This window comes from Mustelus asterias, chromosome 21 (assembly GCF_964213995.1).
Source record: "Mustelus asterias chromosome 21, sMusAst1.hap1.1, whole genome shotgun sequence".
Classification (NCBI taxonomy): Eukaryota; Metazoa; Chordata; class Chondrichthyes; order Carcharhiniformes; family Triakidae; genus Mustelus; species Mustelus asterias.
This window is the reverse complement of record NC_135821.1, coordinates 11662264-11687719: the sequence shown is the minus strand read 5'-3', so window position 1 is coordinate 11687719 and position 25456 is coordinate 11662264. Positions and strand designations below refer to the sequence as shown.

General features: G+C 45.8%; 1 protein-coding gene across 3 annotated transcripts in view; it reads left to right on the top strand.

The window, feature by feature from the left end:
* The window catches only part of dlgap5 (discs, large (Drosophila) homolog-associated protein 5), a 53913-nt gene extending 37187 nt beyond the window's left edge, over window positions 1-16726 (top strand). For 2 of the 3 annotated variants that reach the window (XM_078237433.1, XM_078237434.1), the window contains 6 exons: window positions 892-1099; window positions 4427-4613; window positions 7024-7066; window positions 8073-8349; window positions 12111-12205; window positions 14893-16726. In XM_078237433.1, the coding sequence (XP_078093559.1) occupies window positions 892-1099; window positions 4427-4613; window positions 7024-7066; window positions 8073-8349; window positions 12111-12205; window positions 14893-15027 (945 nt within the window). In that variant the 3' untranslated portion in view covers window positions 15028-16726. The remainder of the gene's footprint in view (window positions 1-891; window positions 1100-4426; window positions 4614-7023; window positions 7067-8072; window positions 8350-12110; window positions 12206-14892) is intronic. The other variant, XM_078237435.1, reaches the window with a different exon arrangement.
* Window positions 16727-25456: the final 8730 nt, after the last annotated feature.

The window sequence follows — 25456 nt, the reverse complement described above, 5'->3', positions numbered from 1 at the left end:
ATAAAGGTTAGAACGGAATTGGAGGAGCCAGCCAGACATTATACGGGAGTTTTTCCAAATGTAATTCAAGTCTTATTCCTGTAACGCATGTGCAAACTCTTTGAGTTTTTGTTTTTTGATTTTGTTTTTATCTTGAAAGTAGCTTTATCACATAGCATTGAATTTGTTTTATTCATTCAAGGGCTTCACTGACTAGGCCAACATTCATTGCTCATCCCTAATTGCCCTTGAGAAGGTGGTGATGAGCTGCCTTCTTGAGCCATTGCAGCCTGTATGGTGTAGGCCCACCCACTGTGCTGTTAGAGAGGGAGCTCCAGGATTTTGACCCAGTGGACGGTGGCACAGTGGTTAGCACTGCTGCCTCTCAGCGCCGGGGACCCAGGTTCAATTCCGGCCTCGGGTCACTCTGTGTTGACTTTGCGTTGCACATTCTCCCCATGTCTGTGTGGGTTTCCTGTAGATGCTCCAGTCTCCCCCGACAGTCTAAAGATGTGTGGGTTAGGTTGATTGGCCATACTAAATTAACCCTAAAGTGTCAGGGGGATTAGTGGGGTAAATATGCAGGATACAGGAGTAGGGCCTGGGGAAGGTTGTGGTCAGTGCAGACTCGATGGGCCGAATGGCCTCCTTCTGCACTGTTGTGATTCTATGAATGGCGATATATTTCCAAGTGCCTTGGAGGGAAATGTCCAGGTGCTGGTGTTCCCATGTATCTGCTGCCCTTGTCTGTAGATGATAATGGCTGTGGGTTTGGAAGGTGCTGTCTAAGAAGCCATGGTGAGTTTTGGATGGGGTTTAAGATGGCAACATAAACTCAGAGTAACAAATCTGTCATGGGTTTGAACAGGTGTGCTTTGTCAAAATTTGCTAACTTCACATTGATCTTTTAAGAAAAAGGTTACCGTTCCAAAACCCGCAGAAGGCCTTGTAATTAAAGCCAATGCAGCAAAGAGCCGTCTCGCTGCCTTGAAGGCATCTATGAAAGCCAAGCTGAAACAGGAGGTGGCAGGCTCCGGTAGTAAAGACACTCAAAAGGATGACGTTATTGTATTTGACGCTGGATTCTTCAGGGTGGAGAGTCCTGCAAAGATCTTTGCTGGTAAGATTTATTCCACACAAGTGGCTGCAAGTGTCCTATTTTAAACAAAAAGTGCAGTGATGCAGGAAGTCAAGATGGGAGAAATTGGATGGCAGCTTATAAGAAACTCTTGGAACGGCTTTACTATTGGTGATTGAGGATTGTTGCAAAGGTAGTTTGCGTGTGGGGTACGGTTTTGGTTTGGTTTCAATTAAATTCTGCAAAAACCTTATTCCAGCTCACTAGTCAGTGGGTACTGCCACTCCTGAGCCTTACAGTAAAACCTCAACCTCAGGCCTTTACGTTTTTGACCACTTCTCTTTAAGCCTCTAAAGGAGCGCTCCGCCTGGTATTTCTGAAACATTCATCTCCGACGCTACGTGCATCATGGGTCTGCTTTGAATATTTAGTGAACCTAACGCCTGTTTCCAGGAGGGGTCCAGGGCAATGGTACCAATATGACGTCCAGATCACGTGCAACTGGTAGTGAGAATTGGAAGTGTTCTGGGTATCATGAGTGTGTGTTGTCAAATGCTGATTTTTTTTTTTTCCCCAAGGACTTGAACTGTGTAGTGGGGTACAAGCTTGGTGTAAAGTAAAAATGTATTTATTAGTCATAGGTAAGGCTTACATTAACATTGCAATGAAGTTACTGTGAAATTCCCCTAATTGCCACACTCCAATGCCTGTTTGGGTCAATGCACCCTAACCAGCACATATTTCAGACTTTCAGAGAAAACCGGAGCACCCGGAGGAAACCCACGCAGACACAGGGAGGATGTGCAGACTCCGCACAGACAGTGACCCAAGCTGGGAATCGAGCCCGGGTCCCTGGCGCTGTGAGGCAGCAGTGCTAACCACTGTGCCACCCCATGTAGTCTATGGTGCAGCCACACATGGCATTTGTTTCTGTTGCAGCTGGCCTCAGCACCGTCCCCAAAAGCACACTTTGGAATCACAGCACTCGGCTGTGAATTAAGTTATTTTATTGACGGCATGTCTTAAATAAATGAAACTATTGCAACCCTCATCCTTGCAGGGGTAGTTTAACAAATGAATGTGATCATGCCATTTATTTAAAAAAACACAATTCTCAGGGTGTGAATGGTGCTGGCAGGACCAGTGTGGGTTGTTTGCCCAATCCACTTGTCTAAGATACTAAGCTGCATTCTTAAACTGCCGCAGTAGTGATTAGTGCAACTGATTGACTTGCTAGTTTCAGAATCAGCTCTGTCGGCGTGGGACTGGATTAGAAATCATAGAAACCCGACAGTACAGAAAGAGGCCATTCGGCCCATCGAGTCTGCACCGACCACAATCCCACCCAGGCCCTACCCCCATATATTTACCCACTAATCCCTCTAACCTACGCATCTCAGGACACTAAGGGGCAATTTTTAGCCTGGCCAATCAACCTAACCCGCACATCTTTGGACTGTGGGAGGAAACCGGAGCACCCGGAGGAAACCCACGCAGACACGAGGAGAATGTGCAAACTCCACACAGACAGTGACCCGAGCCGGGAATCGAACCCGGGACCCTGGAGCTGTGAAGCAGCAGTGCTAACCACTGTGTCACCGTGCCGTTGTGTGTAGACCAGATTAGAATGGCGGGTTTTGTTCCTCGGGCATCAGAAAGTTTAACTCTATGCAGATTGCCCTGATGGGATGTGAACTCAGTGGGTGGGATTTTCCAGCCGTGCTCGTCCCAAGACCGGAAAATCCCGCTCAAAGTCAACGGACCTTTTCATGGTCCACCTCTTGCCCACTATGATTCCCGTAGTGGGTGGGGCGGGAAAATTCCAGCCATTGTTTTAGTTCACTTACTCTGTCACACAACCCCATAACCACCACATTTAATATGTTCATACCAAGGAGTAGCGAGGTATCACAAGCATGCAGCTGTGACCAATATTGAAGGAAACAAACCAGATTAATAAAATGACTGGGAAAAAATAGCATTAACCATAGAATCCCTACTGTACAGAAGGAGACCATTCGGCCTATCGAGTCTGCACCAACGACAATCCCACCCTACCCCCGTAGCCCCACACATTTACCCTGTTAATTCCTCTGAAAGTAGGGTCATTTTAGCATGGCCAATTAATCGAACCCGCGCATCATTGGACTGTGGGAGGGAACCCACGCAGATGGGGAGAACGTGCAAACTCCACACAGATAGTGAGTGACCCCAAACCAGGAATCGACCCTGGGTTCCTGGCACTCTGGGAGAATTTATCATGGCCAATGCACCTAACCAGCACGTCTTTCAGACTGTGGGAGGAAACTGGAGCACCTGGAGGAAACCCCCACACACACTGGGAGAACGTACAAACTCCACACAGACAGTGACCCAAGCCGGGAATTGAACCCGGGTCCCTGGCACTGAGAGGCAGAAGTGCTAACCACTGTGCCAGCACGCCGTAAATTGTCAATTTATAACTTTGGGAACCAATACCAAACAAGCACATCAAATCAACAGCTCGTTGAAAATTGACTCCAATTTGTGTAAAGCGAACACCACTAAATCTGGCTCTAATCCTTCCCTCCCTGCCTTCTCCAGTTCTGACAAGTTTTCAATCTTTACATTATAAACATGTTCTCAAATAAACCCGTTGAAACCGACAGCCTCTCGTGTTTAAGTAGGTTGAGTAGTTGGAATGGGATCAGAAAATCCAATGCTGCAAGAATCTGGGATTATGTCCAATGCAGACTCGTTCAATCTAGATTTACTAGGATGCTACCCAAGACTTGATGGTTTGAGTTATAAAGAGAGGCTGGATGGACTGGGACTTTTTTCACTGGAGCATAGGAAGCTTAGTGGTGATCTTATAGAGGTCTATAAAATAATGAGGGGCATAGATCAGTTAGATAGTCAATATCTTTTTCTCAAAGGTAGGGGAGTCTAAAACTGGAAGGCATAGGTTTAAGGGGAGAGATACAAAAGTGTCCAGAGGGGCAATTTTTTCACACAGGGTGGTGAGTGTCTGGAACAAGCTGCCAGAGGTAGTAATAGAGGAGGGTATAATTTTGTCTTTTTTTAAAAGTGTTGACAGTTGCATGGGTATAGAGGGGTATGGGCCAAACATGGGCAATTGGGACTAACTTAGTGGTTAAAAAAGGGGGCGGCATGGACAAGTTGGACCGAAGGGCCTGTTTACATGCTATGAACCTCTGACCCTATCTCGACACTGATCTTGTCATTCTGGGCACTGAGCGCTCGGCAGTGTTTTCCAAGTAGCAAGTTTGCAACAAAATTGAGGCTTGAATGCAAGTTGTTTGATGCTTAGAGATTTAAGGTGACTGTTTGGGATGGCAAATAGGCTCATTTTAAATAATGTTTGCACAGCATCCCCCAGCACTTCTGTGATCAATCTGGCGTCAAGGCAGCAACTGAAAGAACAGTGCATCCCTACAAGAGTTGTGTGCAATGCTGCCCCTACCCCTCCCGTGCCCTGTATTGATAAAAGTCCAAATCAACAAGCTTCAGAAGTCTTGCCGGAGACTGAATTGCCTCTGACGAAGACCGAAGAGAGGTGAGTCTCGCTTACCTACCTTTATTTCTATGTTTTTTTTTTTTAAAAACCGGCGATGAATATTTATGTTGATCTCTGGAAACAGTGCCAGCCATAATATTGACTTTTTATAAAAATTATTTTGTGGTTATGGACATCGCTGCCTGGCCAGCGTTTATTGCCCATCTCTTGTCACCCTTGAACTGAAGGGCTTGTTAGGCCATTTCAGAGGGCAGTTGAGAGTCAAGCACGTTGCTGTGGCTCTGGAGTCGCACGTAGGCCAGACCCGGTAAGGACCGATGGCACACTGCTGCCTCACAGCGCCAGGGACCCGGGTTCAATTCCAGCCTCGGGTCACTGTCTGTGCAGAATCTGCACGTTCTCCCCGTGTCTACATGGGTTTCCTCTGGGTGCTCCGATTTCCTCCTACAGTCCAAAGATGTGTGGGTTAGGTTGATTGGCCGTGCTAAATTGCCCGTTAGTATCAGGGAGATTAGGACTGTAAATATGTGGGGTTACAGGAATGGGACCTGGGTGGGATTGTTGTCGATGGGCCAAATGGCGGCCTCCTCCATTGTAGATTCTATTCTACGACAGCAGATTTCTTTCCCTAAAGGGCATTAGTGACAATGGTTTCACGGTCATCAGTAGATTCTTAATTCCAGATTTTTTTTTTATTGAATTCAAATTCCACCGTCTGCCATGGCGAGATTTGAACCCAGAACATTAGTTGAGTTTCTGGATTAATAGTCTAGCGATAATACCACTAGGCCATAGCTCAGAGATGTTGAGGCCATTTGCAATACCCCCAACCTCACTTGTCAGCGGCTAACGACATCGCCAGGAATCAAGGAAATTCGGCATGTCCATGACGACTCTCTCGTATTTGGCAAAGGGTCATTTAAACTTGAAAAGTTGGCCCTATTCTCTCCCCACAGATGCTGTCAGACCTGCTGCAATTTTCCAGCATTTTCTGTTTTTGTTTCAGATTCCAGCATCCACAGTATTTTGCTTTTATCCCAGAACATTGACTGAGTTTCTGGATTAATAGTCTAACAATAATACCACCAGGCCATCGTCTCCCCTTACTGCTTACCTGACTGTATAGCTTCTCTTAATCTTGGATTGAAAGTTACCTTCTCAACACATTGTACTGTGTTCTTGACTTCCAAATTGGCACTAAAATTTAAACCATTTGCAACAAGGAAGCAGCTGTGCATTTGGGAGTTTGAATCTTTGCACTATGGCACATTTTTCAATGATAATGCAGCCACTTCCTGGTCCTAACAGTAGGGGGCCGGACCACTAATAGCTTTGGGTTCCCGCTCACAGTCTGAAAAACCAACCGCTATGCAGTTGAATGGATGCATCCATGAGCACGTTGTTATCTGAGCAACCTTGGATAACAAGGTTGGGTTCTATTCATGTTCATTAAACTGAAGACGCCTCCTGGGCAGATATTTTTGTGCAGGTGAAGGTTACTTTGTACTGAGCGTATTCTCAAGACGTTCCTCCTTTTAAACAAATTCGTCCAATTGGCCTTTGCAGAAGGTATTCTGCATCTGTCTATTGCAGAGCACACAAAGCGGGGTCCAATGTTGTTTGTTTTTTTTTGGTGTGGCACGGATAAACAGCGAACCAGCTGTTATATTCTTACCCTTTTGTATGCGCTTCAATTGGAGTGAATGGATAGCTCGGAGGCACTTGTTCCAAGCAGCAACTATAGGAATACAGCTTATTCTCTCTGGAACTGGTAACAAAATAATATTTTGGTCTCGTTAAACTTGGTTCATTGAATCCCAAACAACTTAGAGTTATAAAATCCTACAGTGCAGAAGGAGGCCATTCAGCCCATCGAGTCTGCACTGATCCTACCCAGGCCCTATCCCCATAACCCCATGTGTTTACCCCAGAAAAATTTACAATAGCTAGTCCCCCTGAAACTAAGGGGCAATTTAGCATGGCCAATCCATCTAATCTGCACATTTTAGGACTGCTTGACTCTTAACTGCTTACATCCAGCCACCAGAGGACCCCTCTTCACTATGCTACCACGACGTGCTTTTTTTTAACTGTTATTTCCACTCTGCATTTTTTTTTTGAAACATGGTAAATCGAACTGTTAAGCTGGAGGTATCACGTTTATTCCTAGCTAATAATGGATCTCTTAAATATTTAATATTTTTGGGTGAGATCATCTCGAGTCCACATCAAAGCACTTGTTTTGTTAAATCCTGTACTACCCAGTGGCAGGATGCAGATTTTATGCAAGTATTTCATGAGCAGTTCGCCTTTTCTGCCATGGAGAGCACTGAGCAGTTTAAAGAACATGGTTAGAAGGAAGTGAAATTTGCCTTTGTAGCCGATGTGCTGGTTCAGTGCCTGGCTCTTCCCCTTTGCGTGTTTTCTAATGAGCATTTTCTTTGCCTAGCACTGCACAGGAGGCTGTCACTTCTGGAAAGAGCGCTGAAGAGGTAGGAAGAAGTAATTGGTGACTTTATCTATTAACTAGTTTTTTTTCTCTCGGTTTTCCCATTTTAATCCAGTGCCAAAGATTGTCAACTGTGCGCCGAGTAGCTGTGCTGAGAATCCACGCTGTGCCACTTGCAAATTTGACACTGGAAGAGGGCTGGGAGGAAGTTGCTCATTCTTGGCTAGGGTTACCTCAACATAGATATTGAGTGTAAACAGCCAGTCTTTTACCAATGGAAAATGTCATGCCAGAACATTGAAATGATTTGTCACAAGTAGTTACTGAGGTAGAAATGTGGATAGATAATTACTTGAAAAGGAAGGAGGAGTAAGGGATGGGAGGTAGTGGTGAGCATTGGATTAAGATAAGAAGCAGGGCGGCATGGTGGCGCAGTGGTTAGCGCTGCTGCCTCCCAGCGCCAGGGACCCAGGTTCGATTCCCAGCTTGGGTCACTGTCTGTGTGGAGTTTGCCCCCCCCCCCCTGTCTGCTTGGGTTTCCTCAGGGTGCTCCAGTTTTCACCCACAGTCCAAAGATGTGCCTGTTAGATGGCTTGGCCATGCTAAATTGTCCATTAGTGTCGGGGGGTGGGGGGTTAGCAGCGTGAATATATGTGGTTGCAGGGATGGGCCTGGGTGGGATCGTTGTCTGTGCAGCCTCAATGGGCCGAAAGGCCTCCTGCGCTGTAGGGATTCTGATTCTAGAATGCGCACGCTGACAATTGGCAGGTGTCCTTCCTTTATATCTTGCTGTACAAGAATGGGACAAATCTAGGCAAGTTTACGGAGCCTGGTGCTCGAACTTTTCTGCCTTGGACAGGTGGAATTACTCTCTCCCCCCCCCCCCCCCCCCCTTCAAAACCAAGGGGTTGAGATGAAGCCACTTCACTCAACCCGAGATGCCAGGGTCTGATCTTGCTGGGGATTGATTTGGTTATAGGCTGTCTGACATTTGGATATTTCAAGGAAATTCAAGAGTATTTCTAAGACCTTTCCTTTGTGTGCCCCAGGTGAATGCTTCATTGGACTTCTCAAAGTATCTCCAGTCCAGGAGCTGTGACCGTGACGTGCCAGAGGTCTTACAGCCTCCGTTTCATGATGGGTGCGAGGCCAAACCCTTTTGCACGGAAAATAATTCTGCACATGTTGTTGGAATGTCAGAGATGTCGCCGTCTCCATTGGATTGTGAAGATGTGGAAATGAGGAGTCCAGTGAGTGAACGATCGTCACCAACCAGTGCCCACTCTATTCCAACAGGGGAAGTGCTTCAACTGAGCAGTAGTTTGGGTAAATAAAATTGTTGTGTGTTCCCCTAGCTGGGAGTTGGTGTGTGTCGAACAGAATGATATTGATAAATGCAGTTTGGGAGGTTGAGGAACTAATTTTAACTCTGCAGTAAGTCTTGCATCTATAGAATCCTACAGTGCAGAAGGAGGCCATTCAGCCCATCAAATCTGCACCGACCATAATCCCACCCAGGCCCCATCCCCATAACTCCATACATTTACCCTGGCTAGTCCCCCTGACACTAAGGTTTAATTTAGCATGGCCAATCCACCTAACTCGCACATGTTTGGACTGTGGGAGGAAACCGGAGCACCCGGAGGAAACCCACGCAGACACGGGGAGAATGTGCAAACTCCGCACAGACAGTGACCCGAGACCAGAATTGAACCCGGGTCCCTGGCGCTGTGAGGCAGCAGTGCTAACCACTGTGCCGTCCCTAGTTCATGTCCATTATACTGTAGGTGTTCAGAACGACTTATTACAAGGTGAAGATTGAGTATCAGGTTAGCTTGAAATTTGCAACTATCCTGGCCTGCGGTTCATAGTTACCTGTTCAGAACAGTAACCTTGTGTACGCCGGTTTCAACTGCCTATTGCAGTTGTGCTTTGTTCTCTGCAGAAGACATGAATATCGTCACTGCAGTTTTTTATTAAATCCGCTTATGATGAATGCTTTATTCAGTTAATGCCAAGTTCTGATGCAAACCTATGTTGAAGACACTGGGTTAATTAGTAGAAATATGAACAAATGATCCGTGCGTCTGATTTGAATTTAAATCCAGCCAGAATTGATGATGAAATATTATGTGGACTCTTGTATCTACTGAGATTTAACATTTGAGATTCAAGTACAGTGGAGCCCTGTTGTAACGCGATTTAGCGTGAAATCGGATATGACGCGATGGACCCTTTTTTTTTTGCTATTTCCGGTTTAGTGATTTAGCGCGACCCTGATAACATTCGCGATAACATTTTATGGACCCCAACCATCGCGTTACAACCGGGCTCCACTGTACCTACAAAAGCAGGTTGGAGTTGTATAGAACTTTGGTGAGGCCACAGCTGGAGTACTGAGTGCAGTTCCGGTCGCCACATTATCGGAAGGATGTGATTGCACTGGAGTGGGTGCAGAGGAGATTCACCAGGATGCTGCCTGGGACGGAGCATTTAAGTTATGAAGTGAGGTTGGATAGGCTTGGGTTGTTTTCGTTGGAGCAAAGAAAACTGAGGGGTGACCTGATTGAGGTGCTCAAGATTATGAGGGGCATGGACAGAGTGGATAGGGAGCAGCTGTTCCCCTCAGTTAAAGGGTCAGTCACGAGGGGGCATAGGTTCAAGGTGAGGGCCAGGAGGTTTAGGGGGGATGTGAGGAAAATCTTTTCTTACCCAAAGGGTGGTGATGGTCTGGAATGCGCTGCCTGGGAGGGTGGTAGAGGCAGGTTGCCGCACATCCTTTTTTTAAAAAAATAGTACCGCCCCGGATGAGCACTTGGTACGTCATAGCGTTCAAGGCAATGGGCCAAGTGCTGGCAAATGGGATTAGATGGGAGGTCAGGTGTTTCTCACGTGTCAGTGCAGACTCGATGGGCCGAGTGGCCTCCTCTGCACTGTATGATTCTATCTGACACAACAGGTGATACGTACAGAGGGCAGGGTGGCATCCCATTCCCCTGCATTGGTGATGGTTATCCACTGGTGAAGACATCAGATTGTCCAGTTCAGTAGATTGGGAAATCTCCGAGCTCTGAGCAGGAAAAATTACTTTAAAATGATATTTTGCAGCTTTTGCAGAATAGCCCAGGACAAAGCAGCCCCGCTTGATTGGCATCCCACCCACAAACATTCACTCCCTCCACCATAGTGGCAGCCGTGTGTACCATCTACAAGATGCATTACAGGAACTCTCAAAGGTTCCTTGGGCAGCACCTTTCAAACCTGTGGTCGTTGCCACCTAGAAGGACAAAGGCAGCAGAAATGTAGGACCATCATCACATGAAAGTTCCCCTCCAAGCCCCACACCAACCTAACTTGAAATATATCACCCTTCCTTCACTGTCGCTGGGTCAAGATCCTCCCTCCCTAACAGCACTGTGGGTGTACCTATACCACATGGGCTACGGCAGTTCAAGGAGGCACCTCCCCATCTTTTTCGAGGGAAATTGGGGATAGGCTTCGGTATGTAAGGAGTTGTGGTACTAAACATGCAATCGTCAGCAAAATAGCCCTGCTTCTGACCTTTTATGATTGCCATAAGATTATTGAAGCAGCTAAAAGATGATTTGCCCTAGACAGTCCCCTTAGGAACTCCTGCAGTGATGATTGACATTGCCTTTTGTAACTTTTTTTATTCATTTGTGGCTTTGTTTAAAACGTGCACACTAAACTTCTCATAACATCAGTAATTGAATGTTCCTTGGGCCCCAGTGCAATGCTGCGGTAACATCTGTGTTGTAAAAGCCTGAAGATGTCTGTTACCAGTTTGAACTTTTTTTTCTGGAGTCGACTCCTTGGTATCCAAGAAGTTTATTAACCTGCAGTGGTTCGATGAACCTGTGATTAGCTTTAACTCCGTCCTTCTGCACCGTCACTTCGGATTTCTTCATTGTTTGCAGTGTTTGACCAACTATTGCTGGGGGTGGGTGCAGTAACGATGGTGGAAAATCAGCCAGTTACAGTTTTAAAATTTATTTATTAGTGTCACAGGAAGGCTTACATTAACACTGCAATGAAGTTACTGTGAAAATCACCACACTCTGCCACCTGTTTGGAAAAACTGAGGGAGAATTTAGCACGGCCAATGCACCTACCCAGCATGTCTTTCGGACTGTGAGAGGAAACCCACACAGACATGGGGAGAATGTGCAGACTCCGCACAGACAGTGACCCAAGCCGGGAATCGAACCCGGGTCCCTGGCGCTGTGAGGCAGCAGTGCTAACCACTGTGCTACCCTGCACGGTGGAGCAAGTGGAGTTCTTAAAGACTTGAGAGAGTCAGGAGGACTGTAATAATGCACTTTCAGAGACTTTACTAGTGAACATCAAAGGATTTATTTACAAGGATCAACAAGAGCAGCGGCATGTCTGTGGATTGTTCTGGAATGCCTCCTGCCTACAAGAACTCCTCTGCCCTGGGTTACAGCAGGTTTCAAAGTTTATTTAATAGAGTCACAAGTCGGCTTACATTAACTCTGCAATGAAGTTACCGTGAAAATCCCCTAGTTGCCACACTCCGGCGCCTGTTCGGGAACACTGAGGGAGAATTTAGCATGGACAATCACCTAACCAGCACATCTTTCAGATTGTGGGAGGAAACCCACGCAGACACTGGGAGAACGCGCAGACTCGGCACAGACATTGACCCAGGCCGGGAATCGAACCCGGATCCCTGGCGCTGCGAGGCAGCAGCACTAACCACCGTGTCGCCCAGGATGGATGACCCAAGAGATGTTGATAATTTCCTTTGAAATGAAACTGCAGTGAAGCCTAATGACATGTTTTGCCTTGCTTTGGAAAGTTGCTCGCTGTTGTACAATGTAAGATTTCATAACCTCTCCAGGTGGTCCTCAGTGTGACAAGTTAAATAAGAGCAGAAAAGCAAAATCCAACCATTCTGTATAGTAGCTGCAAAACAAGTGGCATTCATCCAATAAAGTGAGTACTGTTGCTGTCAGGGACACATTTAATCCGTTGCCCACTAGGAGTCAGTACTTTCAAAATCATTATCCCTGCTCCTCATTCTTGATCACTTTGTTCTTTCCTAGGTCTGTCTGCTAGTTTCACTTCAGCCAAACAAGGGACTCCGTCCTTTAATTCACTTAACAATCTGTTGACTGCAGGAACTGCTCTCCACAGCGTGGTAAGGAAATTATCGCTACGGCAATTAAACTGATTTTTCTTCACACACACACACACACACACACACACACACACACACACACACACACACACACACACCCCCCCCCCCCCCCCCCACTGTTTCTCATCACTGCCAAGGCATTCAGCAGATGACGCACTTTCCGATCTCATCAAATGCTGCTCTGAAAACAGCCGTCGCGTATAGGTCAGTGGCCTGGATTGTTGCTGTTTTCCATCCTTCCGGCGTTCTTTCCTTCCCTTTAAAGCTACATCTTGCAGTGAATTATAACTTCTTGCACGGTGACGCATAGATAATTTCCTCTCTCAAGATCCTCGAATCTATTGATGCGATTCAATCCATACCCTATTCTCTTTTTTCCTCATAACTCCTTCAGTTTCCAGAATTTCCATGCGACTGCACCTGTGGATCGCTTGCCTCACAAACACCTCTGGCTCACTACTGTTCAGAAGACTGGTTGTGACACTAGACTTGTATTTCCCCAAGTCTAGAAGGTTTCCTCTGAGGGAGTCAAAACAAGGGGGCGTAGATTTTTGTTTTAATTCAAGAAGAGTTGCTGAATCAAGCTGGGTGAATGGCAGGAAGAACAGGATCAACCGTGATCTAACTGGCGGCACAGTGGTTAGCACTACTGCCTCAGCGCCAGGTTCGATTCCCGGCTTGGGTCACTGTCTATGTGGAGTCTGCACATTCTCCCCATGTCTGCGTGGGTTTCCTCCAGGTGCTCCAGTTTCCTCCCACAGTCCAAAGATGTGTGGGTTAAGTGGATTGGCCGTGCTAAATTGTCCCTTAGTGTCAGGGGGTCTAGCTAGGGTGAATGGATGGAGTTATGGGGATAGGGCCTGGGTGGGATTGTGGTCAGTGCAGACTCGATGGGCCGAATGACCTCCTGCATGTAGGATTCTATGCACTGAATGGCAGGAGCTACTCCGTCTCAATGGCCGCCTATTCCTATGTTTCCAGCTCCCTGGAAGCACGGGGACAGCATGGTGGCTAGCACTATTGCCTTACAGCGCCAGGGATCTGGGTTCAATTCCCGGCTTGAGTCACTGCCTGTGCGTAGTCTGCACATTGTCTGCGTGGGTTTCCTCCGGGTGCTCCGGTTTCCTTCCACATTCCAAAGACATGTTGGTTAGATACATTCGCCATGCTAAATTCTCCCTCGGTGTACCCGAACAGGCACCAGAGTGTGGCGACTAGGGGATATTCACAGTAACTTCATTGCAATGTTAATGTAAGCCTATTTGTGGCACTAATAATTAAACTTTAAACCCTTCCGTACTTTCAATATTCCAATTGTTGATTGCCTCCCATTTTTGTGCTTGTACACACTGCCCGGAGACTTGCAGAATACTGAAAGGCCTGGATAGAGTGGACGTGGGGAAGATGTATCCATTAGTAGGAGAGACTAGGGTATGATGGCACAGCCTCAGAGTAAAGGGGCGACCTTTTAGAACCAAGATGAGGAGGAACTTTTTCAGCCAGAGGTGATGAATCTGTGGAGGTCAGGTCATTGAGTATATTGAAGACAGACGTTCTTGATTGGTAAGCGGTCGAAGATTATGGGAAAACATGGGAGAATGGGATTGAGAAACATCAGCCACAGTCGAATGGCGGAGCAAACCTGATGGGCCACATGGCCTAATTCAGCTCCTATATCTTATGGTCTTATAAGACTCTTTCCTATTAGTCGTGGTAAGCAAGTGCAATATCGTTGAGTAACTTACCATTTTAAACCAGGGCCTGGGAAGTGGTATTGTGAGGGTTCTCACTATTTAGCCAGTCTATATTTGCATGGGATTCTCCAGGTGCATTTGAAATGGAGATGGATGTCTAATCGGAGGCGTAGACCACAGCTTTGTGAAGTCTTCCTTTTTCCCCTCCCTAGCCTTAAGGATGGTTTTGAAAAATTGCCTTCCTACCTGAAGTTGCTCAACTGTTTGTTCTATAGCTGGAATCTGATTAGTATGTGTGACTCATTGCCAATGTGCTGGGAGGCAATTTTAGTTCTTGCTTCCTTCCAAGATTTTCACTCCTATTCAGTCTGGACTTTCTGGGTTGGGGGAGTGAATCTTTCTGCTCCGGGTGCATGGTTCCTCCAGTTTGATAGCCACGGCCATTTTGATTTGATTTATTATTGTCACATTTATTAGTATACAGTGAAAAGTATTGTTTCTTGCGCATTATACAGACAAAACATACCGTTCATAGAGAAGGAAAGGAGAGAGTGCAGAATGTAGTCTTACAGTCATAGCTAGGGTGTAGAGAAAGATCAACTTAATGCAGGCTAGGTCCATTCAAAAGTCTGGCAGCAGCAGGGAAGAAGCTGTTCTTGAGTCAGCTGGTGCGTGACCTCAGACTTTTGTATCTTTTTCCCAAAGGAAGAAGGTGAAAGAGAGAATGTCTGGGGTGCGTGGGGTCCTTGATTATGCTGGCTGCTTTTCCCGAGGCAGCGAGAAGTGTTGACTGAGTCAATGGATGGGAAACTGGTTTGCTTGATGGATTGGGCTACATTCACAACCTTTTGTAGTTTCTTGGGCAGAGCAGGAGCCATACCATTTGCTTTCAAAGCTCTCGGAGCTTGAATTTCCTTTAGTCATCCAGTTTTTGGATATTTTTAACTTGGCTGATGTAAATGCATAAAATTAACAAGTCTTGTGTTTTTTAAGCAATCTGCAGGAAATTGTATGAGTCCCTTTGAGACAATGGCCGCGGGCGAAGACCGGCGAGTGCTCCCACTTCAAGTAGCCCTCCAGGATTTGATATCATTCAGTCCCAGTGAACACCACAATGATGATGACTAGCAAACCCTCGACAAGAAATCCATCGCAACTACTGCCCTTTCTTTCGGTGTCTGAACCACGAAGGACTTGTCGCAAGACGCTTCATAACTGGTTACAATACTATGCACTCCAGCTGAATGGAGATTCTTCTCTTCAATGAAGAAAAGCACTGAATGCCAAAGATCAAAGCCCGTATTTGGTGCTTGATTATGCCATTGACTCTGAAGCTTCAAGTTTAGTTCTTTTGGGGCCCCAACTCAACAGAGATGCTCTGTGGTCAATTGCTGGAATGAGAACTCCATGGAGTGTTTATTGCCATCAGGCGGCCATATGTCAACACTCGACAGTGACATTTATGCATTGACTTGGCTAGTTTTCCATTTATCAATGTTTTTGACATCAGTATGCCTCCTTTATGAAAGGTGTGGATTCATGAATAATTCTGGACTAAATGTGAAGGATTTCAATGGAAAGAAGCATTGGTGGGGCTGTAGGCTCCATTCCTGTCCGTCCCCATCTATATGCCCTCCAAATTCCAAGCTCCAAATAGCAGCCTGTTCCTTGTAGGAAGGGAGAAAATGCCAAGAAGTGTGGAGGCTCTTAGTTTCTCCTCCCTACCCCTGCCCCAAGTGCCATCTCATTCCGGTTTCAAACACATTAGAAGGCCAGCAGCCCACCCTCACTTCCAGAGAAACGGGGCTGAAAACCTGAAAAAATTTTGAATAAATCGGTAGAACTTGTGTGGGTGAATTTAACCATCTGGAACACTGCCTGTTTTTTTTTTAAGCTTAATATATGGATCATTGCACAACCCGCAAACACTTGACAGCTAACATTTCAATGCTGTTTTTAAACAAACTCCATTTCAGGAGTAGTGAAGTTCTGAGGAGGGTGCGTTTCAGGCACGTGGGCCGTGTAGTAGACTGCATGAAGCAATTTTTATTCTGTCTTCAGGATTTCTCAAAGCATCTGATATCTGCCGTTTATTCCTCCATATAAATATGACTTGAGTTGCAAACGCATCTCCTGTCAAGTACCCATCCAGAGTGTAATTGATGTAATTCCCACCACAACAATTCAAGTTGAACTGCAACCTCCCTTTTGCTATTATAATAAGTTAATGCCCTTTAAAATGAAAGCGTTTTATCAAAGTATAGACTTGTGCCAGCCCTCCAGCCGGAGCAAATTGTATTTGTATGAAATCTGCCTGATTAATGCTGAAGCTGTTACTGAAACTATAGGCTGTCAACCCATGCCCAAGGGTAAAAATCCCGTCCAGTCCCCTAACCATAAATAAAACTAGGCGCTCCAAACCAATGGAACTTGCCAAACCGCCACACCGCGCTCCTGTACTGGAAGATTTTACCGTGTCGGAGATTTTCTGGTGTGGGGCTGTACATATTCCCTGTCTGTTCCCAAGGACCCCACAATTGAAGTCATGCCTTGGATTGATTTACGTGTTCAACATGACTTGCTTGTTTTTGACCTCCGCTGTTCCAATTTGTAAATCCCAGCAGCGGGAGCAGCAAATGCAGCAGATGTTTATTGTGCCATTTCTGTATAGAAATTTAACGAGGAAAAGATGAAAAATTATGCAGTTACCAATTTCTTATTATATTAGTGAGGAGCCTCTTGCCTACATATTAGTTTTGTATGTCTGTTGACCCAAAATAAAACTGCATGGTTTCAGTTGGGAACTGTTTTAATTGAACATCCTGCGAGCTGGGTGCTGTTGCGTTGTTTATTCGTCTTTCTGGCACCTTTTGTATTTCTATGTTTCTTATTCATTTGTGGCACATGGGCGTCGCTGGCTGGGCCGGCATTTATTGCCCATCCATAGTTGCCAGAGGGCAGTTGAGAGTCAGCCACATTGCTGTGGCTCTGGAGTCACATGTAGGCCAGACCGGGTAAGGACGGTAAATGTTTTTTCCCTGAAGAACATTAGCGAACCAAATTAATTTCCTGACAATCAACAATGGTTTCTTGGTCATCCTGGGTCCTTAATTCCAGATAGTTTTTATTGAATTCAAATTCCGCTATCTACCGTAGTGGGATTTGAACCCAGGTCCCCAGCTGAGTTTCTGGATTAATAGCCTAGTGATGATGCTACTAGTCCATCACCTTCCCTTTGTATGTAATCGAGGAGGAGAAGTGGCGAAGACTTTCCCATTGCTCCTTGAACCTTTTAATAACATTTATTTATTAGTCACAAGTAAGGCTTACATTAACACTGCAATGAAGTTACTGTGAAATTCCCCTAGTCACCACACTTCAGCATCTGTTCGGGTCAATGCACCTGACCAGCGTGTCTTTCAGAATGTGGGAGGAAACCGGAGCACCTGGAGGAAACCCACGCAGACACGGCGAGAGCATGCAAACTCCAAATAGAATCCTACAGTGTAGAAGGAGGCCATTCGGCCCATCGAGTCTGCACCAACCACAATCCCACCCAGGCCCTATCCCCATACATTTACCCTTCTAATCCCCTGACACTAAGGGGCAATTTAGCATGGCCAATCCACCTAACCTGCACATCTTTGGACTGTGGGAGGAAACCCACGCAGACACGGCGAGAACGTGCAAACTCCACACAGACACTGACTCAAGCCGGGAATTGAACCCAGGTCCCTGGAGCTGTGAGGCAGCAGTGCTAACCACTGTGCCACCATGCCACTGTTAAAAGATCCGATGGTCTGAAATGAGCTCTACCAAAAAAGCCTTAAATCACTTGGGTTGTGTGTTGCAAGATATTGCGCATGTTTTATTCAGTAAGTAGGAGAGCCTGTGTTCTTTGAAGCATTTTGTCCAGCATCCATTAACCATTGCTACTGGGGGTTTGTTTTACCTGCATGACTGCAGTTGCTTACGGTGTTTTTCAAACATCAGACAATTCATGCTAAAGCGTGTGAAGTTCAATTGCGACATCTTATTTAGGAGCTCAAATTCCACTTGTGTACAATCCACCATTTCATAGTACGACTATATCGGCAAAATGTGGTAGACGATCATTATACACCTACAACATCCAACAGCAGCACTGTGAAATTGGAGATAACTATTATCTTGAGGGGAGGGGTAGTGCTGCATCCTCAGACTGACGTGTTCTTTACATCAAAGCTGCAGTGACATATGAACAGGATCTCTGTTTAAATGGCATCACTAAACTAAATGTTTAATAGTGGCACGCTGGCACAGTGGTTAGCACTGCTGCCTCACAGCGCCAGGGACCCGATTCCTGGCTTGAGTCACTGTCTGTGTGGAGTTTGCATGTTCTCCCTGTGTCTGCGTGGGTTTCCTCCGGGTGCTCCGGTTTCCTCCCACAGTCTGAAAGACGTGCTGGTTCGGGTGCATTGGCCCGTGTTAAATTCTCCCTCAGTGTACCCAAACAGGCGCTGGAGTGTGGCGACTAGGGAGGGGATTTTCACAGTAACTTCATTGCAGTGTTAGTGTAAGCCTACTTGTGACACTAATAAATAAACTTTAAAATCTGACAATGACTCGATCAGAGTTCAATTCTTGGTGGAACTTTGCTTTTTTTTTGGTGGCACAGTGGTTAGAACTGCTGCCTCACAGCGCCAGAGACCCGATTCCCGGCTTGAGTCACTGTCTGTGTGGAGTTTGCACGTTCTCCCGTGGCTGCGTGGGTTTCCTCCGGGTGCTCCGGTTTCCTCCCACAGTCCGAAAGATGTGCTGGTTAGGGTGCATTGGCCATGCTTAAATTCTCCCTCGGTGTACCCGAACAGGTGCTGGAGTGTGGCGACTAGGAGAATTTCACAGTAATTTCATTGCGGTGTTAATGTAAGCCTACTTGTGACACTAATAAAATAAGCTTTAAACTTACCAATTGGTTTGCTGAAAGCATAGCAGAGACTTTACGGGTTGTAATGAACATGTGGCATTCAAAGTCTTTCCAAATTAAGGTTGCCTAACTATTTCTAATTCCCACAAATTTGTGTACAACATTTGCTTCAAGAGCTTTTAAATCAATTTAGACTTTGCTGAGAGTGTCTATTGGACTTTACTTTCCAGATTTGTGTTACATTGCGTTCACATAAAGTTTTTAAAGTTTGTTTATTAGTGTCACAAGTAGGCTTGCATTAACACTGCAATGAAGTTACTGTGAAAATCCCCTAGTCGCCACACTCCGGCACCTGTTCGGGTACATCGAGGGACAATTTAGCACCTAACCAGCACGTCTTTCGGACTGTGGGAGGAAACCCATGCAGACATGGGGAGAATGCGCAGACTCCGCACAGGCACTGACCCAAGCCGGGAATCGAACCCGGGTCCCTGGCGCTGTGAGGTAGCAGTGCTAACCACTGTGCCATCACCGTTACATCGCACAAACAAAACATTTGGCCCAATTGCTGTTTCCACATGAGCCTTATCTCTCACCTACTTCACACCTTATTAACACATCTGAAATGAAAGCAAAATTCTGGGAACATGCGGCATCTGTGGATGGCAAAGGTGGCATTGCTGCCTCAACGCCAGGTACCTGGGTTTGATTCCTGGCTTGGGTCACTCTGTGCGGAGTCAGCACGTTCTCCCCCTATCGGCGTGGGTTTCCACCAGGTGCTCCAGTTTCATCCTGCGCTCCAAAGATGTGTAGGTTAGGGGGATTAGCCATGGTAAATGCATGGGGATAGGGTGGGGAGGCGGGCCTGGGTAAGATGCTCTTTCGGAGAAAGAGTGCAGACTCGATAGGCTGAATGGCCTCTCTCTGCATTGTAGGGATCCTATGAAAAATGGTTAATCTAGATAATCAACCTGAAACATTAACACTCCCTCCAGAACTGCTGAGTATTTTCTGTTTCGGATTTTGAGCAGCTGAATACATTCCTTGAATTCCTTTTCTCCCTCCATTATCTTATTTTCCCTTGAATGCAGCACTGTTTGACTAAATTACTCCCATGTTGTAGCAAATTTCAGAGTATGGCCCCTAGCTTTGGATTTTGATGATAACGATATATAAGGATAGTTACAGGGGTAAGCAATTTAGGTCACCAAGCCTGTTCTGCCAATCAATGACATTATGGCTAATCTTTGACACTACTCCACACCTTTGTCATTGCCCCTTGATAGTTTCCTTTGAATGGGAAACATTCCATGTTAACAATTGATTTTGCATTAACTGCTTGAGTTCCAAGCTTCTGCCATCTAACGCTTCCTAACTTTGCTCCTGGAAGCTGTCTAGACTCTGTCCCCAGCTTCTAGGTTTCTCCAACCGGTGTAAATAGGTTCAATCTGGGTGAAAGCCCATCTTTAATATCTTAAAATTTAATCCAACCCTTAAGTGAATTTTGCATCTAATTTCTCACCCCCACTACTTCACGCATCCCAGTTTGGGAATTGAGTTGAATGAGAAAGAGGGAACAAGGAGGTAAGAGAGAGGGGGTGGGGGGGGGGAGTTGCAATTTTGGTTAGGGCAAACATCATGGCAGTACTGAGAGGGGATATATCTGAGGGTTCGTCCATTGAGTCTATGTGGGTAGAACTGAGAAATAAAGAAGGGGGAGATCACTTTGATAGGGTTGTACTATTGGCTCCCAAATAGCAGGAAATTAAGGAGCAAATATGTAAGGAGATTACAGATAGCTCCAAGAAAAATAGGGTGGTAATAGTAGGGGACTTTAACCCTCCCAACATTGACTGGGACAGCCATAGCATTAGGGGATTGGGTGGAGAGAAATTTGTTGAGTGTATTCAGGAGGAATTTCTCATTTAGTATGTGGACGGTCCGACTAGAGAGGGGGCAAAACTTGACCACCTTGGGAATTAAGGAAGGGCAGGTGACTGAAGTGTTAGTGAGGGACCACTTTGGGACCAGTGACCATAATTGCATTAGTTTTAAGATAGTTATGGAGAATGATAGGTCCGGCCCAAAAATTAAAATTCTAAATTGGGGCAAGGCCAATTTTGATGGTATTAGACAGTAACTTTCAAAAGTTGATTGGGGGAGTCTTGGCAGGCAAAGGGAAGCTGGTAAGTGGGAGGCTTTCAAAAGTGTGTTAGCCAGGGTTCAGGGTAAGCACATTACCCTTAGCGTGAAGGTCAAGGCTGGCAGAAGTAGGGAACCCTGGATGACCCAGGATATTGAGGCCCTGGTCAAGAAGGAGGAGGCATATGACATGCATAGGCAGCAGGGATCAAGTGGATCCCTTGAAGATTATAGAGGGTGTCGGGGTAGAGCTGAGAGAAATCAGGAGGGCAAAAAGGGGACGCGATATTTCTTTGGCAGATAAGGCAAAGGAGAATCCAAAGAGCTTCTACAAATGCATAAAGGGCGAAGAGTAACTAAGGAGAAAGTAGGGCTTCTTAAGGATCAACAAGGTCATCTATGAACGGATCCACAAGAGATGGGTGAGATCCTAAATGAATATTTCTCATCAGTATTTATGTTGAAAAAGGCCATGGATGTTAGGGAACTTGGGGAAATAAATAGTGATGTCTTCTGGAGTGTACATATTACAGAGAAGGATGTGCTGAAAGTGCATCAAGGTAGATAAATCCCTGGGACCTGATGAAATGTATCCCAGGACATGGGAGGTTAGGGAGGAAATTGCGGGTCCCCTAGCAGAGATATTTGAATCATCAACAGCCACAGATGAGGTGCCTGAAGATTGGAGGGTGGCAAATGTTGTGCCTTTGTTTAAGAAGGGCTGCAGGGAAAAGCCTGGGAACTACAGGCCAGTGAGCCTAACATCTGTAGTGGGTAAATTGTTGGAAGGTATTTTGAGAGACAGGATCGACAGGCATTTGGAGATGCAAGTACTGATTAGGGACAGTCAGCATAACTTTGTGAGTGGAAAATCATGTCTCAAATTTGATTAAGTTTTTTGAAGGGGTAATCAAGAAGGACGAAGAGGGCAGTGCAGTTGATGTTGTCTACATGGGCTTTAGCAAGGCCTTTGACAAGGTACTACATAGAACATAGAACAGTACAGCACAGAACAGGCCCTTCGGCCCATGATGTTGTGCCGAGCTTTATCTGAAACCAAGATCAAGCTATCCCACTCCCTATCATCCTGGTGTGCTCCATGTGCCTATCCAATAACCGCTTAAATGTTCCTAAAGTGTCTGACTCCACTATCACTGCAGGCAGTCCATTCCACACCCCAACCACTCTGCGTAAAGAACCTACCTCTGATATCCTTCCTATATCTCCCACCATGAACCCTATAGTTATGCCCCCTTGTAATAGCTCCATCCACCTGAGGAAATAGTCTTTGAACGTTCACTCTATCTATCCCCTTCATCATTTTATAAACCTCTATTAAGTCTCCCCTCAGCCTCCTCCGCTCCAGAGAGAACAGCCCTAGCTCCCTCAACCTTTCCTCATAGTAGGTTGTTGCATAAAGTTAAATCCCACGGGATCCAGGGTGAGGTAGCCAATTGGATACAAAATTGGCTTGATGACAGAAGACAGAGGGTGGTTGTGGAGCTTTGTTTTTCAAACTGGAGGCCTGTGGCCAGCGGTCTGCCTCCAGGATTGGTGCTGGGTCTACTAGTATGTATCGTTTATATTAATGACTTGGATGATTGAGAATTTAGGACGCATGGTTAGTAATTTTGCAGATGACACCAGGATTGGTGGCATAGTGGACAGTGAAGGAAGTTATCTAGGATTGCAGCGGGATCTTGATCAATTGGGCCAGCGGGCTGATAAATAACAAATGGAGTTTAATTTAGATAAATGCAAGGTGATGTATTTTGGTAGATCGAACCAGGGTAGGATTTACTCAGTTAATGGTAGGGCGTTGGGGAGAGTTACAGAACAGAGATCTAGGGGTCTAGGTTCATATGTCCTTGAAAGTAGAGTCACAGGTGGACAGAGTGGTGAAGAAGGCATTCAGCATGCTTGGTTTCATCAGTCAGAACATTGAATACAGGAGTTGGGGCGTGTTGTTGAAGTTGTACAAGACATTGGTGAGGCCACACTTGGAATACTGTGTGCAATTCTGGTCACCCTATTATAGAAAGGATATTATTAAACTAGAAAGAGTGCAGAAAAGATTTACTAAGATGCTACCGGGACTTGATGGATTGAGTTATAAGGAGAGGCTGGATAGACTGGGACTATTTTCCCTGGAGCATAGGAGGCTGAGGGGTGAACTTATTGAGGTCTATACAAATAATGAGGCATAGATGAGGTAGATAGTCAACATCTTTTCCCAAAGGTAGGGGAGTCTAAAACTAGGGGGCATAGGCTTAAGATGAGAGGAGAGAGAGATACAAAAGGGTCCAGAGAGACAATTATTTCACACACAGGGTGGTGAGTGTCTGGAATGAGCTGCCAGAGGTAGTAGTAGAGATGGGTACAATTTTGTCTTTTAAAAAGTGTTGACAGTTACATGGGTAAGATGGGTATAGAGGGATATGGGCCAAACGTGGGCAATTGGGACTAGCTTAGTGGTTAAAAACTAGGCCTCATAGGCAAGTTGGGCCAAAGGGCCTGAATCCATGCTGTAAACCTCTATGACTCTTATGAGTCAGCAAGAATTTGGAGGATAATGTGGGGGAAAACAAGACATTGTCCACTTTGACAGGAAGAAGAGAAAAGCAGAATATTACTGAAATAGTGCAGTACTGAGTGCTCTGTGTGCCCTTGTACATTAAGTTTGTTTATTAGTGTCACAAGTAGGCTTACATTAACACTGCAATGAAGTTACTGTGAAAATCCCCTGGTCGCCACACTCCAGCGCTTGTTTGGGTAGAATGAGGGAGAATTTAGCACGGCCAATGCACCCAACCAACATGTATTTTGGACTGTGGGCGGAAACCAGAGCACCCGGAGGAAACCCATGCAGACACAGGGAGAATGTGCAGACTCCACACAGTGACCCAAGCCGGGAATCGAACCCGGGCCCCTGGTGCTGCGAGGCAGCAGTGTTAACCACTGTGCCACCATGAATGGCAAAAAACCAACATGCAAGTAAAGAAAGTCATTGGGAAGGCAAATTCTAGGTTGGCATTTATTCCAAGGCAGGTGGAGCATATAAACAACTGTACATGGGTGTGACTGCATACACTTCTGGTCTCCTTACCTATGGGGGGATATACTTGCATTGGAAGTAGTTCCAAGATTGTTCGCTAGATTGGGTCCTGGGATGAAGGAATTGCCTCATGAGATAAGGTTGTGCTTAATCTCATTGAGAGTTTAGAAGAATGAAGAGGTGATTTTTTTTTTAAACAAGATTCTGAGGGGGCGTGACAGGGTCAATACTGGGAATATCTTTACTTTCATGGGGGAATCTAGGAATAGGGCAATTGCACGCAAACCTATGAATTAGGAGTCGGCCATGCAACTCCTTTGAGCCTTCTCCGCCATTCAATAAGGTCATGACTGATTTGATTGGCCTCAACTCCACTCTGCCTACCCCCTAACCTTTGATTCTCTTGTTAGTCAAGAATCTATCTACCTCTTTGACATTGCCTTCACCACCTGGAGAAGAGAGTTCCAAAGATTCACGACCCTCCAAGAGAAAAAAAATCCTCATCTCCATCTTAAATGGGAGACCACTTATTTTTAAATTCCTTCCAGTTAATAACTGGTGTAAGCTTGTGTTAAACAGAAGGTAAATAGTTGGGGATGAAGTAGAAATGGTTGAGAGCTTCACGTTTTTAGGTGTCCAGATCACCAACAATGTGTCCTGGTCCCCCCATACCGCCACTATAGTCAAGAAAGCCCACCAACGCCTATACTTTCTCAGAAGACTGAGGAAATTTGGCATGTCAGCTACGACTCTCACCAACTTTTAGGAATGCACCATAGAAAGCATTCTTTCTGGATGTATCACAGCTTGGTGTGGCTCCTGCTCTGCCCAAGACCGCAAGAAACTACAAAGGGTCGTGAATGTAGCCCAATCCATCACGTAAACTAGCCTCCCATCCATTGACTCCGTCTACATTTCCCGCTGCTTTGGAAAAACCGCCAGCATAATTAAGGACCGCACGCACCCCGGACACACTCTCTTCCATCTTTTTCCGTCGGGAAAGAGGTATAAAAGTCTGAGGTCACATACCGACCAACTCAAGAACAGCTTCTTCCCTGCTGCTATCAGATTTTTGAATGGGCCTACCTCACATTAAGTTGATCTTTCTCTGCACCCTAGCTATGACTGTAACACTACATTCTGCACTCTCTCCTTTCCTTCTCTATGAACGGTATGCTTTGTCTGTATAGCGTGCAAGAAACAATACTTTTCACTGTATACTAATAAATGTGACAATAATAAATCAAATCAAATCAAATTCCTCTGGCTCAACTTCCGTGCAAGTCCGTGCCATTGGGCTTGGGTATTGATAAGGCAATGTATAGAGAAATGCTTCCTTTGGAATGCGGGACTCAGTATTTCATAAGCAACAGTTGCCATCAAGAGTGAGACACTGGCGGGAGGATATATTTTATTGTACAGTCTAGCGCCTGCCCCCAATTCCTGTCAGCGCG